At 40.4% G+C, this 18,386-nt stretch overlaps 1 protein-coding gene and 1 non-coding gene across 8 annotated transcripts in view; one reads left to right on the top strand and one right to left on the bottom strand.

Moving 5' to 3' along the window:
- Window positions 1–18,386, bottom strand: part of TMCC1 (transmembrane and coiled-coil domain family 1) — a 155,861-nt gene that overhangs the window by 95,342 nt on the left and 42,133 nt on the right. For 5 of the 7 annotated variants that reach the window (XM_024982574.2, XM_059879594.1, XM_024982573.2 and 2 more), the window contains one exon: window positions 13,913–14,184. In XM_024982574.2, coding sequence (XP_024838342.1) covers window positions 13,913–14,143 — 231 coding nt within the window. In that variant the 5' untranslated portion in view covers window positions 14,144–14,184. Of the gene's footprint in view, window positions 1–13,912; window positions 14,614–18,386 lie in introns of all 7 variants that reach the window. The other 2 variants (XM_024982572.2, XM_024982571.2) reach the window with 1 other exon arrangement.
- LOC112443556 (U6 spliceosomal RNA) lies at window positions 6,985–7,088 on the top strand. Its single transcript, XR_003031967.1, has one exon. It is a non-coding gene; the product is annotated as a U6 spliceosomal RNA (small nuclear RNA).

Raw genomic sequence — 18,386 nt, 5'->3', positions numbered from 1 at the left:
GTGGACAAAAAAAAAAAAAAAGGTCAAATCACAGATTTGCAAGCAAGTAGAATGTTTTATACTCCTGTGTTGAAAAGAAGAAGTCTGTGACTTTTAAATTCTTGGTTTCAACAATTCTCTGAAGGACTAAAAACATTAACACATACTGAAATAGTATTAATTTTTTAAACATCATTTGTTCCTATAGCTTATTGTTGGCCTAAAGTCACAATTCAGTCTTCCTTTGTCAGAATGCTTTTCAATGCTTCCAGCTGTGATTTCAAAAATGGTACTAGGACAATGCTGAATGGTGAAGCCACAGACAGTGAATGATAAGAGATGCAAAGTAACAGGAAGAAAAAAAATCACAAGGATACAAAAAGGAGAGAGAGAAAAGACAGTATCTATAGAAAAATATATATCTAAAATGTTCAAATTACACAAAAAAGAATGGTCTCTGTTATTTTTCATACTGTAACATATGATTCTGTGATTTATCAGTATACACGTCTATGTGGGTCTTGTGTCCATGGTTCCTAGATCATGGCTCCCAAGACTCTTGGAATTCCTCAAGGGTAAAGCAGTGGGGAGTGCCTTGTTATAATACTTGGTATTTTGTCCTCAGTTCCTGAAATAGTTTCAGAGTATAAAAGTAAAATGGGTGTCTTATTATTGATAATCCCTTGCAACTACATCTGAATTTCTGCTAACGAGGTGACTTTATAAGGGCCTAGGTAACCCATGCTTGGCGGGCGGCTAGTTGCCAGGGGAACCAAGCCGTGTGATAAGAGGGCTGGAACTTTCAGTCCAACTCATCCCACCCAACCCAATCCCCACCCCTGGGAAAGAAAGAGGGACTAGAGATTACACTCAGTCACCAGAGGCCAAGTAAATAATCCAGCTGCCTGGGTAATGAAACTTCCATAAAAATCTCTGAGGACTGGGTCCGGAGAGCTTCCAGGTTGGTGAACACACGGAGGTGCTGGGAGAAAGCAGGGAAGCTCTGATCTCTGCCCTCATACCTTTCCCTTTGCACCTCTTCCATCCACCTGTTTCTGAGTTATATCCTTTAGCAATAAAGCTGTAGTGTCATAAGTAAAATATTTTCCCAAGTTCTCTGGGTCGTTCTGCTTAATAGTAAATTAATCATTCCCGAGGAGCGGCTTATGGAAGGTGCTCTAGCCAGCTGGTCAGAAGCACAGGAGACAACTGGACTTGGGGCTGGCAGTAAAGGGCGACGGGAGGCAGCCTCACGGGACTGAGCCCTTAACCTGTGGGATCTGACGTTATCCTCACATAGCGTCAGAACTGCTTTAAACTGGAAGACACCCAACTAGTGTTGCAGAGGACTGTGTGGAAGGAAAAAAAAACCCCAGACCTTTGGTGACCAAAAATGAAGTGTTTTGTGTGAGTAATAAAAGAGAGACACAAGAATAATTTTTCCTTTATACAACACTGATGTCTTTTGCAAAGATTTTTCTGCCAGTTTTGATGGTAGTTAATTTTTTTAAACCTCATTTTTAGGTGAATCCCACTAAAAGAGTAAAAAAATAACTGCCCATTAAAGTTAGTCTAGATGTGACAATGTGTGACTCATCTAAATTGAGGAAACTGATTTATTCAATTGATTTTATTCAGTAAAACTACAAATCTTCATAATGATGAAAGCAGGACGTAAAAGTCAAGCTTGTCTTGATTTCTGTACCAATCTACAAACCAATCTGTATCCTAATGCAACAGAAGATAAGGACACAGAACTATAAGCAGAAAACAAGGAATACATTATCACATACTAGTAGGTAACCCAAGGCAGGTAATTTACACTGCAGCCTAAATTCCCCTGAGCTCTAATCGGATCATAAACCTTTATTTCCATTCTCACGAAGCTGAACTTCTGACAATTAGAAGACAGACTGAATTCTATCTTTATGCAAAGAAACTTAAGCAAGGTCACCTTACACCTACGGCCCTCTGGGCAAACATTCTTAGGAAGAATACATTAATCTCACACATATTTATCTGCTTAAACTTAATTTGATTCTATATTCAGTGCAACTCATCACAAATCATGTAAAGACAATGTATGATAACCAAAGAATATGGAAAACGGAAGAAAGCTTAACAAAGAACTATTTCAAGTCCTAACAAACACACTTACAGTAACAAAATGGGGTAGATTATTTTCTTCAGCTGTTTTGTATTCTTGTAGCAGACAACAGTGCCACAGAGTAGAAAACTTAGACCCTGTTCTTTTGCCTAGAAGAATGTACAGTTGTGACCTGAGCCATCTACAGTGACTGAGAACAACCTACTGTTGTGGGAAAGGCTGTGATGAGCTTCGGCCAGTAGCAGGGCTGAAGATATTCCATGCGATGCTAAAGTGGTTCTTTCTATGTGCATCTGCATTGCTCCTCAACAGGAGACTTGCTCCCTAAGACTGTGTATGTTCTAATGTTCTAATCTCTATGTCAAAAAAGTCCCAGAAATCATTTTCCACAGAGCATATTCATATGGAAGGTTATATCAGTCTTTAGTTCCTCTGAAGCACTAGTCCACGATTAAACTTTTTACGAAGAAATGCTCAGAAATAGAGAGATCAGAATTAGGGTTCTCTTTCACCCTTATGGCCGTGCATTCATTTCGTGACTTTTCATTTTTAAAAGAAAAGTGCTGCTGAGATGGAAATCATCTCAATAAATGCATGGCCAGTCATTACAAAAAAAAAGTCTCAATTCTGGTGAATTCAGCATCACTTCTAGAGTCACTGGTGCAGAACGGCTTTTGCCTCTGCGTTAACAATGAGAGAGAACAGGGTATTACATGAACCAGGAGAGAAGAAACCCACAACAGAAAACCTTCAGCAGTGCTTGCTCTACAGCACTGCAGTCACATTCACAATACTCAAATCAAGATCTGTATTGTGAAGAAGCTCTGCGTTTATTGCCGACTTATCTTTGTTAGCTGCATCTTACAAAACAACCATTCCCTCACCAAAAAGAAACAAAAGAGTTTAGGAGGAAACTAAGGTTTTTCTTTTTAAGGTGATACAACTTTGAAGGTTCAAAGATGAAGCTGTTCAGTTTCTACCACGGAACAGACTAATTTTAATGAAACACTACTTGCGTATGTTAGACAGAATTGAAAACATATTTCCTAAGTCATTAGTGATACTATATACTTCAAAATATATGTTCATTTATTTTAAACTTGTTTTCATTTCTTTCTCTATTTGATATAATGAAACAGAGTAAGCAATAAAGTCCATTTTTGGAATCTCTTATTGTTTAAATATTTAGTTTTCCATTTAGTTGGGATGGAGAAGGGAATGGCAACCCACTTCAGTATTCTTGCCTGGAGAATCCCACGGACAGAGGAGCCTGGTGGACTGCAATCCATGGGGTCACAAGGGGTCGGACACGACTGAGTGACTAGCAATTTTAGTCAGAAATGCTATAGGCTTGAAAAAGACGTTAATAGTTTTCCCTATGTGGAGATGGCTTGAGAACCAAAAACCTTTAAACTTCCAAAGACAGCAGAGGTTTCCATGAAGAAGTTCACCAACTTCCCAGCACACTCCTGAGTCAGACCTCCATTCACAGCCTAACTCTCCCACAGTGTTTTACGTTTAAGAGCTCAACTCAGGAATTCCTATCGCTAGCCACAGAATCTTAGAAGAAATATCGGAAGCTTAGTCCAATTCCCAACGGGAGTCATGGAGCTTTTTTCCTACAAGAGGCATGATGTGTGGTTCTCCAGCCTTTGCTGGATCGCCCAAGGCAGCCTACCTCAACACTGGACAGTTCTATTGTGGAATCTGTTCTTACATTCTGCTAGTGTCATATTCCTGAAAGTGAAGGTGAAAGTGAAGTCAGTCGTGTCCGATTCTTTGCGACCCCATGGACTGGAGCCTACCAGGCTCCTCCATCCATGGAATTTTCCAGGCAAGAGTACTGGAGTGGGTTGCCATTTCCTTCTCCAGGGGATCTTCCCAACCCAGGGATTGAACCCAGGTCTCCCCCATTGCAAGCAGATTCTTTACCAACTGAGCCACAAGGGAGGCCCAACATAATACACAGGAACAATTATATAAAATATGAAAATATAAGAGGCAAAGTAAAACGTGTGGGTCAGCAAAATAATTTGGAGGCTACTATTCTCCATAGTTTGGAGAAGGCAACGGCACCCCACTCCAGTACTCTTGCCTGGTGAATCCCATGGACGGAGGAGCCTGGTGGGCTGCAGTCCATGGGGTCACTAGGAGTCAGACATGACTGAGCAACTTCACTTTCACGCCTTGGAGAAGGAAATGGCAACCCACTCCAGTATTCTTGCCTGGAGGATCCCAGGGACGGGGGAGCCTGATGGGCTGCCGTCTATGGGGTCGCACAGAGTTGGACATGACTGAAGCGACTTAGCAGCATTCTCCATAGTTAATAACCTTCCCTTTATTTTTTTAAAAAATTTAGGTCACAGGAGGCCTACTATATGATTATGAATCTTCAACAGATATTAAATACTCATAAACAGTGTAGCATCAACCACATATAAATAAATGTTCAGCATCAGACTCCAAGGGCACCCAAAATAGAGTGAAAGGCAAAAGAGTCCAGAAGTGGTGGCAAAGAAATGGGACTATCCAGCTCTCCATCACGCTTACTCCATGCATGTGGCAACCATGTACACAAACACACACACACACATGTACACACAAACATACACCCACACCCAGAAGGGGGATAAAGACCTGTGAGCCTATCTTTCATTATCCTTCCAACCTAAATCTAAAAACTGAATCTAATTTGACTAAATTTATCCACCTCTAACTGGAGGAGGAAATGGCAACCCACTCCAGTATTCTTGCCTGAAAAAATCCTACGGACAGAGAAGCCTGGTGGGCTATAGTCCTTGGGGTCACAGACAGTCAGACATGACTGAGTGACTGAGCATGAGCACTTAAAGGCCTAAGCTGGATTCTCCAGAATCTTAATATTCAAAGTGACCCCCAGAACATATCAAGCCCATTTCAATTAACATTTAAAATATAGTTATCCTTGAAATTAGTTTTCAAGTATAGTACTGTTTAGAAAACACTATCAAAATCCTTATTATACAGAAGTAGAAAATACTCTAAGTTTTTAAAGAAAATGTTCAGGTTGCCACAAGGAGTACCCTAAAAACAAGGCAAGGAAATGAAGAATGAGTCTTTGAGAAACTGCTCTATCTAGGACCTTTAAAAAAGGCAAGCAATTTAAATTAAATTAGGTTTTCATAGGCTCCCCTAGTAGCTTAGATGGTAAAGCATCTGCCTGCAATACAGGAGACCCGAGTTCGATCCCTGGGTTGGGAAGATCCCCTGAAGAAGGAAATGGCAACCCACTCCAGTATTCTTGCCTGGAGAATTTAATGGACAGAAAAGCCTGGCAGGCTACAGTCCATGGGGCCACAAAGAGCTGGACACGACTGAGTGACTAACACACACAGGTTTTCAAAGCACACTGTCTATCTTCTGGTTATTTAAAACCAAAACCACCTTGCTGACCAAAGTAAAAATCCTGAAGCTATTTACTAACTACAAGACATTATGCAAAAGTTCAGAATTTGTGCCAACATTTGTTAAAAGTTAGTTCCAAGACCAAGTTGGTAATTAAAAATAAGACTTTGGGATTATTATGACGGTTAACCAAGAAACTTTGTTTAAAATACACTGCAGCCAGTAAGAATCACAAACCTAATGCAGAAAAATTAGCCATTTCATTAAACACTCTCAGCAGTACCAGAAGGTATCAGCAGAGGGCCTCTAGAAACAGTGGTACGCAAGCTTTCTAAAAACATCTTTCCCAAGTAAACCAGGACATGAATTACTTCCCTGGTAGTGATATTTGCCAAAAAGAAAGTATAAGTTCAAATTAATTTGTCAACATCTGGTTAAGACTCTAGCTCAGAAATTAAATCTGGGAATTTCTCTTAAACTAAAATAATTCACCCCCAAACAAAGAAAGCAATATTCAAATGTCAAATATTGCTTTTCAGGTTACCACTCTGCACTGTAGGACCAAACTTTTCTAACAGTTTAAACAAAAGTGCCAGCTCTTCAGAATATTATTTTTTAAAAAAAACCGTTTGATATCTATTGTTGTTCAGTCACTAAGTCATGGCTTACTGTTTGCAGCATGCCAGGCTTCCCTGTCCTTCACTATCTCCCGGAGCTTGCTCAAACTCATGTCCATTAAGTTGGTGATGCCATGCAAACATCTCATCCTCTGTTGTCCCCTTCTCCTCCTGCCCTCAAGACATCTAAGATCATACAATCACAAATATGATAGAAAAGCAACATGTGCTATCTTACTGTAAGTAAATTAGGGCCCTACTGAACCAGGCAGATCCATATCACTTCTGATTTCCTAAGAAACTCTGTTATAATTTCAGAGGCTTCCTTTATCCCAGTAGGCTGAAAATTCTATTATTTGGAAGTTGGGAAGTAATTTTTTTTAAAGATAAAACAAAGTTCACTAGCAAAGTCTTATAACATTCTTAAAATTAGTGGGCATCTGTATTTTTAAAGCACTATCAACAAAAATTTCAACTGTTCTGAATTAAATTCTATGACTTTCACCAGGTGAAAATCAAAGATATGAAAAAGATTGCAAAAAGGAAAAGAAACTTCAAACTAGAGTTAAATATATTAAAAGAAGCATATCGGATCTTAGAATCAGAAAAGTGATAGGGACTTCCCTGGCGATCCAGTGGCTAAGACTCTGGGCTTCCAATGCAGGAGGCCTGGGTTTGATTCCTGGTCAGGGAACTAGATCCCATGCTGCAACTAAGACCTGGAGCAATGAAATAAATAAACGAGAAAAGCGATAGCTAAGCTCTCGTAACCACATGTGGAAACTGTATTCTGTTTTGGAGACTATAATTTAAGAAGAACACCGAAGAACTAGAACAACCAAGAGCTGATGGACCAGTATGACCAAGTATTCAAAATGACGATGTGAGAACACCCCAGCGCTTGCTCCAGCAGCACATATACTGAAATTGGAACACAGAGTATAGTAACGCGGGCCCTGCACAGGGATGATACTCAAATTCCTGAAGCACTCCGTATTTTTCATGGGCCTCTAGGGTCCTTAGTGAATTGTTTAAAACACAGATTTACATCTGTGACTGCCAAGGATCTTCCTGATTTGCAGTTTCCTGATGGAGCCCAGGGAGACTCCAAATTCATCTAGCATCCCAGAATCTCACTGCTAGAAGGCCATTCTTTAGGTCAGTTTTCTCTTTGAGCTACCTCCAGGCATTACTGATGGCTACAAGATTAGTTTTGGCAAGACCCACAACAGCAAAGGGTAGTAGTCAGAAGGATGACTTTTGTTACTCATCTGTAAAAGATGACCAGAGTTGTTTAAAAGTAGTAACAGAAGAAACCAAACAAGAGTAGTGGGAAAATCAGCCTCTGTCACTGCTCACATTCAAAAAGCTTATTTAAGTTATTTTGAAAAAAGAAAAACTTTGTCCCCCTTTCTTGTCCCCTACTTGATCACAACAATCATGTTCTTCAATTCTGACATACAAACAGGATAGAAAGACAAGAAAGCTGAACATGGAATCAGAAGGGACCCAGGGTCCCTAGTATCACAGTTATTACCTCAGGCTGTTTTTCCAACATTTTTGGATCTGTAAAATGAGGAGCTTGCTTAGGCTTAGCCCATAGCCTTAATAGTCTTTGCGTTTTTGCTAATCACCTGGCAATAGCCAGCGATCTTTTGGCTGAAAATCATTTGTGTTGCAAGGGGCTCATTTTGTAATCAAGGTTTCTAAATTCTTAGCTTCCTCATTACAATGATATTGAAATCTGTGTCAGGGCTCTTTACCCCAGTAAGATGTTACTGTGATAAAATAAAATGTAGTTGCCAGTTCTATTGCTCAGTCAGTAAAGAATCCACCTGCAATGCAGAAGACCTGGGTTGGAAAGATCTCCTGGAGGAGGAAATGGCAACCTACTCCAGTATTCTTGCGGGGGAAACCCCACGGACAGAGGAGCCTGGTGAGCTACAGTCCATGGGGTCACAAGAATCGGACACAACTTTGCGACTAAACTACCACCAACAAATATTTTACTTGATCTTTGGCTAAAGATATATTTTTGTAATATATAAACCAACAAATCCTTGCTAATTCTTTTTACAAAGAGATTTGTCCAAAGACTGATTTTTGAAATCAAACATCTTTTACATATTTTAAAGGATTCTATTTAGGAAATAAGATGCTTTCAAAGTCAAACCATAGATAAAATGAGAGACACTAATGCCTAATAAATACATGCTGATCCTGAAGTATGAAATCTGGTCTGCTCCCACTGACTGACGAAATCACAGGTCATGATGATGTAACACTGAAACAAGTCAAATATTAACAAATACTTACTAAAGCTAATACTTACAAACTAACTAAACAAATACTTACAATATTTTGCTAACTTGCCAAAGCTGCCTATCTTTCTTTAGATAAAATGCTGCATTATGATCATTGAAGAAAAACCAATCTGTTCCAGTAATCATCTTCTATCATACATGATCCTGGTCTGTCCTTCTATTTATCTACCTATGAGTCTTTGGGAAGCTAATAGTCACAAGACAAATTCTTGTAACAATGTTCTGGATTAAAAAAAAATAAAAACGAGTAGTGGACTTTGGGGGCCAAAATTCTCCCTCCCTCTTAAGACTGAAGGTTACTGATAAAGTACTCAAATCCTCTGTGAATAAAAGGGGAAAGCAGAAGGTATAGGCACATACTATGTTCCTTTAGAGGTCTAATTACTCTAAGGTCTCTATATATTTTGTAATATAAAGGAAAAGGAGGTTAAATTCAACTTAAAGAGTGAACTTGCCTTTGCATTATGTTGAGCCTTCGTCACAGAAGGAATACAACTCAGATGTTAAAAATAAAACCAAATAAAACTTGGAGAGGCATCCTTATGATGATAACTGTGCATGGTAAGTCTGCCAAGGTCAAGAACATCCTAGCTACACCTTCAATTCCACTCTTAGGACAACCACATTAAAAGTTAGTGTAAGATCATTAAGGATAATAAAGGCATCTTGCGGGTCACCACAGAAATATACTGCATTAGAACAAACATACACATTCTGGACCTCCTTGTGGCTCAGCTGGTAAAGAATCCACCTGCAAAGAGGGAGACCTGGGTTGGATCCCTGGGTTGGGAAGATCTCCTGGAGAAGGGAAAGGCTACCACGCCAGTATTCTGGCCTGGAGAATTTAATGGACTGTATAGTCCATGGGGTTGCAAAGAGTCAGACATGACTGAGTGACTTTCCCTTCATTTCACACATTCTAGACCTCTGAGTTAGGGTCAATAGCCTAAAAGTTACTTTCTTTGGCATATGAGTTTTGTTCTATAAAGTACCTTTACTAGAGAACAACTGAAAAGTCAAAACACATCTTCATCTCTGATTTATTCCTACTTTCCCATCCGGGATCGTTTCCTTGATAGTATCAGCTACCAAACTGACACTAAATACACAAACGAGAAAGATCTCTATTGGTTTTCATTTAAAAAATACAATTTTCAATGTTTTTGTTTTTAGGAAAACAGACATTATTTTACTACTTCTCCCAAGCAGACTTTAGGACTTTCAATTTTATCTTTAATTATTTTTAAAAGTATTTATTTATTCATTTATTTGGTTGCACTGGGTCTCAGCTGTGGCATATGGGATTAGTTACAGCATATGGGATCCAGTTCCCTGACCTGGGATTGAACCCAGACCCCAGTGCATTGGAACCCTGGAGTTCCAGCCACTGGACCACCAGGGAAGTCACTTTATTTATTTATTTTTTAAAAAATTTTTAATTGGAGGATAATTGCTTTACAATTTGTGTTGGTTTCGGCCATACAACAATATCTCTATTTTTAATTCTAACATTGTCAGTAAATTCTACCCACTCTTCTATTGTCAATTCCATTTCCACAGTTACCAATTCAGTTCAGTACTTTAAAAAGAGCGCCTATTACTACTACGTATGATAGTCACTACTCAGTCCAGCCCACATCCTAACAATTCCCTGAACTAGTGACTTCTCAAGGTATAATTCCTTCATTACTAATGGCCTGTCACAGTAGGAGTCATCTCCTCACTTCCGCCTACTTCTCCTGGTCTAGGGGTACCACCTTGTGGTCAGCAACAGGAATTATCCTTCCCATCACCTCGTTTCTTTCCCCTTTGGTAGAACATTACACCTAGGCTTTCTGGTTTTGCACACGGCTCAGTTAACTCAATCTTACAAACCTCCCTTTCTTTTGAACAGAGTAGAATGCCATCATGCAGTAATTTACTGCAGAGGGTAGTGTTCCTTATTTATAAACCCTGGGAAATTCACATACTCTAAGTCTACAAGCTATTTGTTACTGAATGAGAAAGAATGGGTTTTAGTCTACACCTTTGACAAGGCCAGTTGACATGACTATTTTTTAAAAAGCTACATATAAACACAGTAAATTTACTAAAAAAACAAAACAAAACAAAACACAGTAGGCCCCAAATGGAGTCTCTTATGCTAATTCTCGTAACATCAAACTGAGAACTAAACTACAGTTTTTTGCCTCTCCCAGAAATGGACTCAAACCAGCCAACCAGGAACTGCTGATTAGCATTAGTTAGGTAACCCTTGCCATCCTCTGTGAGGACAGTAACCTAGCAATAACCAACACACTTTTTGGACGAGTGTAACTTCCTTGTTCCTGCTCCCTTCTGCCTAGAAGTCTTTTTCTCTGTACAGCTCTTCAGAGTTCGTTTCTATTTGGCTCAGACTGAATGCTGCCCAATCCATGAATCATCAAATAAAGTCAATAAGCTCTTGACTTGGTTCAATTTCGTTTTTTTGAAAGGTACTAACACTTAGACCATACAACCTAAGTTTAAATAAGACATACAGATCAAATTCTCACTAGTTAAGAACTGTTTCAAGTATTGCTCCTCACCCATCAGGCATGGCAGACAGGTGGCTACAGCTTACGGCCTTGACGTACATTATCATTTTCTCCCCTTTAACAATGCCAAAAAAAATCCAACTTCCGTAACATTTCCTCATAGTACAGGCCCTTGGGACCTTACCCTTTGCTGTTCCCTCAGGTCTCCCTTCAGAGGTTTGGTCTGCTCCCTCGCATCCTCCAGGTCTTCGCTTGTATATCAGTGAGGTCTTCCCTGATCACTCTGCTTAAAACTTCCCTCCCTAGAAATCCTTATCCTCTTACGCAACTGTCATATCATGCACTTTACTTATATGTTTTGTTAAACTTCTCCAGAGCAAATATTTTTGTTTGTTTGTTTCACTCATACATTCTCAGTGCCTAAGACTGTGGTGGGCAAAGTATGGGCCGAGGCCCAGACACTGTTCACCAGTCAAACCCCGGCATGCCCATTCATTTACATAGTATGGGTGACTGATGTCATGCTCCGACACAGCTGAGTAGTTGCAAGACAGACCATATGGTGGAAAATACAATGACTACTTACAGAAAAAGTGTGCAGATCCCTAACCTAAAACAATGGTAGGTCAAACACTCAGTGGAACAACTACCAAGCAAACAAACACGGGGGGAAATGTCTCCGATCCCACGGTATTTTATAAAGATGTAACGGAAGAGTGTCTATACTGAGATATCACTATGAAGCTCTCCCCAGGCTGGCCACCTGTGACCCCTCTGAGGCCATCTTGTACTACTGTCCCCCCTCACTCAGCTTTTCCATACTGGTCTTGCTATTCCCTGGACACGTCAGGTAGGGAATGTCAGCTCCTACCCTGGAGTTATTTCATCCGCCTGAGTACTTATCCCCCAGAAAGCCAGCCTCATGACTAATTTCTTCATCTCCTCAAGTCTTCACTCAAACGTTACCTTCTCAGTGAGGCTTACCTTACCTTATACTGCAACTCCCCTCCCCTCTGTACACACCCCTAATCTCTTTCTTTCTCTAATTTTGCTCTTTTCTTCCCATAATACTCACCACACTTCATCGTAACATATTATTCATTTTTATATCTACTGTATGTTATCTCCTTCAATACAGAGTAAGCCTCCATAACAGCACATATGTTTGCCTGTTTCGTTTTCTGGTGTATTCTAACTACCTAGAAAACTGCCTAGTACATAGTTGGTATTTAATAAGTATTGATGAATAATTAAATGAAAGATTACTCCATTTCAAAAACTTCTCTGCATACACTCTCAAACTCCCTAACTAGATATCGTTTCTTGCTCCCTATCTATTTACTTCTAATTCATCAAACCAATAATTCAAGGGCCAAAGTATTGGATGTGTGCTCAGTCGCTCTGTCGTATCTGACTCTTCGACCCCATGGACTGTTAGCCCTCGAGATTCTTCTGTCCATGGGATTCTCCAGGCAAGAATATTGGAGTTGGTTGCCATTTCCTCCTCCAGGGGATCTTCCTGACTCAGGGATCGATCCTGCACCTCCTGCAATGGCAGGCAGATTCTCTACCACTGACCCACGTAGTGAAGCCCAAACTATTGGCATGAGGAGTAAGACACACCCCCGCCCTTAGGTAATTCTTCTTTCCGCTCCCACCGTCTCGTCTTTGATCCAAACTACTGTCATCTCTCTGGACACGACAGCCTTCCAGCTCATCTATCTGCATCCCACCTGAACCCAGTCTAATCTACTCTTCACACCATAAACACAGTGATATTTTCTAATCATAAAGGTGCAACTGTCCCCTTTGCTTAAAATGCTTTGATATTACTCATTCCTCTTAAATGGAGAAAAACTCCTGAACACTGTCTGCAAACCTCTGTATGAACTCCTTCCTCTCTCTCTCTCCAGCCTTACCCTCTGTGTGCTTGCATGGACACGCACACACACCTGCCATCCCGTCCCTCGTACTCAGGAAAGCGTCCTTCTATCTCAGCACCTTTGCACCTGGAGTTCTCTCTCCATCACCTAATTACCTCAGCTTACCCTCCAGATCTTTGCCATTTCCTCACAGAAGTGACATCCTTAACTAGGTCCTAAGTTCCTGTAATAGGCTCCAGTAGCATGTGCCACGGTTGAAACTTTAGATTTGCTCAAGTGATTATTTAATATGTGTCCCCATCTGATAATAAACTCCATGAGAGTAAGGATCACATCTTTTTCTGTTCATCACAGTATCCACAGTGACTGGAACATCTCATTATATGTTTGCTGAACAAATGACTGAATGAAAGAGTAAGTCAAGATATGGACAAAAGGAAAAACTTTAGAGGAAAAATAAAAAGCGTGAGAAAGGAGTACTAGCTGTTAAGTTGTAGGAGGTAAAGAAGTCCACATGGGCTAAATCATGGGAGGTCCTGTGTATCATCTTAAAGAACTTTCTTTGCCCCTCAGGAAATGATGGAGCCAGTGACTGCTTTTTAAGCAGTGGAAATGACAATGACTTTAGTATTTCAGATAGCTCTCACAAGCTGTGTCCAGCATGGAGAAAAAAAGAATCTGAAAGGGCAGTGAGACAGATGAAGGCCTAAACTAGGGCACTGATTTGGAATGGAGAATGGGGGCAACCTTGGGGGTCATGTCATTAAAGAGCAGGAGCGGTCCAGATAGCTCTAAGCTTGCCGACCGGGCTGAATGGGAGCTCCAGAAATTCGGATTCAGTAATTCTTAAAACTCGTGGGCTGACTGCACTGGAATCATCTGAGGCAACATGTTAGGAAGCAAACAGGAATATAATTAGAAGCGTTCATTATTAGCTATGATGATTACTCTTCATCCCACTTATTTAATGAAAAGGGAAACTATCTTTGGCCACAGCCTCGGGGTACTTGAAGAGATACTTCTTTTCAGTCACCCAGGCAAAGTGTGCAGAGTACTAGATATAAAGCACAAGAAGTTAACAGGTAATTTAACAGAAACTTACCCGCTCTGCAGACGCCTCATCCCCCGGCAGACACGCAGCAGCAGCGGCAGCGGCACAAGCTATTTCCATCACCACAGAGCTGGAAGGAGCGTCAGTAGTGGATGAAGACCTGGGTCGGCCGGACTGCATGACAGTTGCCATCTCCTGGCCAGATTTCCTGTTGATCTGGGGACTTCCCTTTGGGGCCTCTGGCTTGCCCCGCCTGCTGTGCAGGCTCGTCCCTCTCTTCATCTTGGGTGGCACGCGGATCTGCTGCAGGACACGATTCAGAGCTGTGGGGTGGGTGGGGACACCATCAGTCTCAGCACACGCGTTCTGGCTTTCCAGATCCATTTCAGGCTCTGGGTCTGCCTGAATCTGTTGCACATCGTGGGGGGACACGGACGACCTCCTGCGCTGGTGCTGGAAGAGATGCTTCAAGCCTTGGCCAATCACGTTAATGTTCTCCAAAGCATTGTGGGTCATTTTAGACAACTTTTGTTCTGATTCTGTTTGCTTTCTGGCCTCTGCATCTTGGGATTTGCCTCCGGGATCAGGGTCCTCAAATAACTGTTCACTGCCCGAAGGCTCCATCAGTAGACTTAATACGCTTATTTGCAAACTCAAAAAATTTTTTTAACACACCACGACTGTCAAATTAGGTAGGCATTGCTTCGACAGTAACTACACATGCAGCTGTGAGACGAAGGCTTCATGCCTACCTAATGTTAAAAAAAAAAAAAAAAAAAAGCTCGTATTATAAATCCATGCAGAAACTCCAGTGTTAAAAGAAAAACATGCCACTAGCCCAAGAAGTAGACACTATCATTAAGCAATCTTTAATCAGAAGATTAAAAGATAGTTTTCTAGATAGTGGGTAATGATTATTTTCTAGAATAGGAGGAAAAGCTCCGAAACAAGTACAAAGGAAATGAAAACACAGCGCTGTTAAAAAACTCCCTACAAGTTGCAATGTGAAGAGGAACTACATACTAGAAGGGTCATCTTGGAATGCAAACCATAATAATATTTGAGAGAACAGCCATTACTTGGGAAATCGAGAGACATCCGAGCACAGAGCATTCAATACAGACAGTCTAGCTGAGGCAATTGAAATGATTCCTCTCAATCACAACCATAGTTAATTATCTGCATGCTGAAGCTCAATATAGTAAATTCAAAGAATAACTGTGAAACGTGGACATCCCAATCTAACTGCATTGTGGGTTTTAATGGAAAAGAGGAATTTCCAGTTATATTCATCAAGGTCACTGGCAACTAGACACTTCTCTTTTGAGAAGGTTTGCTCTTTTGAAAAGAAAATGCAAACTGAAATCTTATAGGTTGGATTCTCTGCTGGAACACAAACGACCTTTCGGTACAATGAGTACATGATCCAGAAAGAATCTGTCTTCAGAGACTAGAGCTTGGCTCAGAACCAGTGAACAAAGAAAGAGACTCAAAGGAATCCCTTTCTTTGAAAAGGGTCGACTCTGACAAGAGGCTGCCCATGTACAGTCCACCCTCCATATGCACGGCTTCCACATCTGCAGATTCAACCAACCTCAGATGGAAAACATTTGGGGTGAAGGAGTTCTAGGATTTCCAAAGAGCAAAACCTGAATTTGCCATGCTCCCAGCAACTGTTTTCATAGCATTTATTTACGTTGTATTAGGTATTATAAATGCTCTACAGATGATTTAAGGTATATGGGAGGATGCGCGTGGTTCTATGCAAATACTATGCCATTTCATATAGGAGACACGAGCATCTGAGGATTTCGTTATCTGCAGGAGTCCTGGAACCAGTCCTCCATGGGTACCAAGGGACGGCTGTATTCACACAAACTCAAAAGCAAAGAAGTGACACAGTAACTGGGTATGACTAAAAAGGAGAGAAAAAGAAAGGTCAAATAGCAACCACACACCAACATTAAAGTGCAGGAAATTAAAAGGAAGTTGAAACTAAGAGATGTAAGGTCAGCATAACTGCCACAGTTACGGAAGTCACATGCCAAAGAAAGGGAGGGTGTGGTAGGGATAAGATTTCTCATAATAGAAAACTTTTTAAAAAAAATTGAGTTTCTGCAAGTATGTAAAACAAAACTGCATTAATGTACAGAACCTGCTACGGAGGACAAAATGTGGTGCGTGAAGTTCTTTATTTCTATATTTTACCTCAACTTTTCCTTCAAAGGGCTTTAAAACTCCCTGCGTTACACCAAGGACTTTGAACAGTTTGAAGTCACTACTAAGTCACTACCAAGTCTGAAGCACTGAGGGTGGTCATGGTCTGGGCATACGCAGACAGACCTCTGGCCACCAAACAGCAATCTGAAAGGCATAAATCAGCTGGATTTAAGAGTTCACGGTGACCTCCAGACTCCTAGAGTCCAAAGGGATAGGAATGCAAACCCATCAGACCTTTCTTCCTGGTAACTTCTCTCAGACGACCCTCTCACCATGAACGTGGATGGACACCGTCACTGTGGCTTTGCGGACCACACTCTTACATGCCTATCTTCCCATCTCCTAACCTCTTCATGACTCAGGAGCATAAACCATGTTGACAGGGTTAAAGGCCTTTAACCAGTACCTTCCTACTAACTAAATACCACAAAATTCTTTGCTCCCAAACTAGGCAAATGAGGAGCAGTCACGAGGATGGGAAATTTCACTGCTTTTCACTCAAATTCTCTGTGGCTGCACCAAAAACCTGCCACACGGCTGGGGCCTCTCACCCTTTTCCCGACTCTGTGTTGCTTTTATTTTTCCTTTTCCCTTTGGGAGAGCCAAGAGAGAAGCCCTTAATCCTACCGACATAAACAAATGTTTTGGGCTATATGGAGTTTTCTGGGGCTCCTTGTGGGCAAAAATGTTGTCAACAGTATATGTATTTAATTATCCTGACCTTCCCTCATGAGTTTCTAGTGCAGACTAATAGTTATTGAATTATTTTCACTCTGCAAAGCACTGAGCTTCTCAGACAAAAAGGGCTATGTAACCAAGATAATCCAGTAACTGTATATCAATTAACCTCTTCTTGTACTGGGATATTTAGACCCCGAAAAGACAGAAGGATGTGAAAGCAGCAGGCTGATAATGAGGAAGTAAATTACTTTTTTCCTTATTTATATTGCATTAGCTAAATAATACAACATATTTTTTGTTGCTGCTATTTTGAAAGTAAAACATATAAAATAAGTTTCTCCCATGATAATAAAAGACACCATAAAGAGAGGAATGGTATCAAGGTTCGTTAGAACACCAAACAATCTACTTGTCTCATATATAAACATACAAGGAATTTATTACTCAGCAGATCAGCTTCATTGGGCAGTGTTATAAACTAATCAAGGGGCTTCCCTTGTGGCTCAGATGGTAAAGCGTCTGACTACAATGCAGAAGACCCGGGTTCAATCCCTGGATCGGGAAGATCCTCTGGAGAAGGAAATGGCAACCCACTCCAGTACTCTTGCCTGGAAAATCCCATGGATGGAGAAGCCCAGTAGGCTACAGTACATGGGGTCGCAAAGAGTCAGACATGACTGAGCAACTTCACTTCACTTCACATTAACTTCACTTCACATAAACCTGCTTCTTGGTTTTAAAAAAATGGAAAATATGGTACATTTTTAAATGTCTGTATCTTCATTTGAGATTTCATTAGCATGTCTATATCATTTATTCTCATATAATTTAAAAGAATGATTAATTATAAGGATATGCCAGCATTTGGAGGAAAACCCAGAAACAGGGTGTTGATTTCCAAGCCAAAGCTTGCATAGGCTATCTACATGGCTGCACAGATTACCTAGTAGAGGAGTAGTAAATTCTGGGATTTCTAAAGGCAAAACATATCTTCATGATACTAACAGAAGCTTACCTAACACAGAACACCAAAGAAACTTAAACTGAGCTTTAAGCATCAAATTGTTAGATAAGAATTTTGAAACAACAACCTGTTGCACTGACTGTAAAACGTAATGCTATAATCATTATATAAAACTTGTGACAAGAAGAAAGCAAGCACTAAAATAATTCAATAATGCGAACGTTTTTTAAGACTCCCCTATTTTCTTCTGTAAGACAGTAGTAAAATTCAAATGAATAATAACTGCTGTTCAGCTTATTAAACTTCCCAAACAACTGTATTGCTATCTCTGGTTTAACACAAACAAGTTCAACTGTAAAGCTAAGTGTTCTTTCATAAGAAGGAAATGTTGGCTTCTCTTTTATTCACAGGGCTTCTCTGAAAAGTAAAGTCCTTCTAAGTAAGCCTGAGGAAACCAATAGAGAGAAAAGGGAACAAAAGGATATGGGAGAAAGGGGGCAGGAGGAAGGGGTGGAAAGCGGGGAAAAAAGAGGAGGAAATGGGAGCCACCGACAAACCAGGTATTTCAGAAAACTTGGTTAAATTCTCAGAATTTTAACAATTTTCTACAACAGTTTTGAAAAAAAAAAAATTCGAATTATATATGAACTATCTTTCTTT

The sequence above is a fragment of the Bos taurus genome, chromosome 22 (assembly GCF_002263795.3).
Source record: "Bos taurus isolate L1 Dominette 01449 registration number 42190680 breed Hereford chromosome 22, ARS-UCD2.0, whole genome shotgun sequence".
In the NCBI taxonomy this organism is placed as follows: domain Eukaryota; kingdom Metazoa; phylum Chordata; class Mammalia; order Artiodactyla; family Bovidae; genus Bos; species Bos taurus.
The sequence above is the reverse complement of the archived record's forward strand: the minus strand, read 5'-3'. Positions and strand labels throughout refer to the sequence as shown.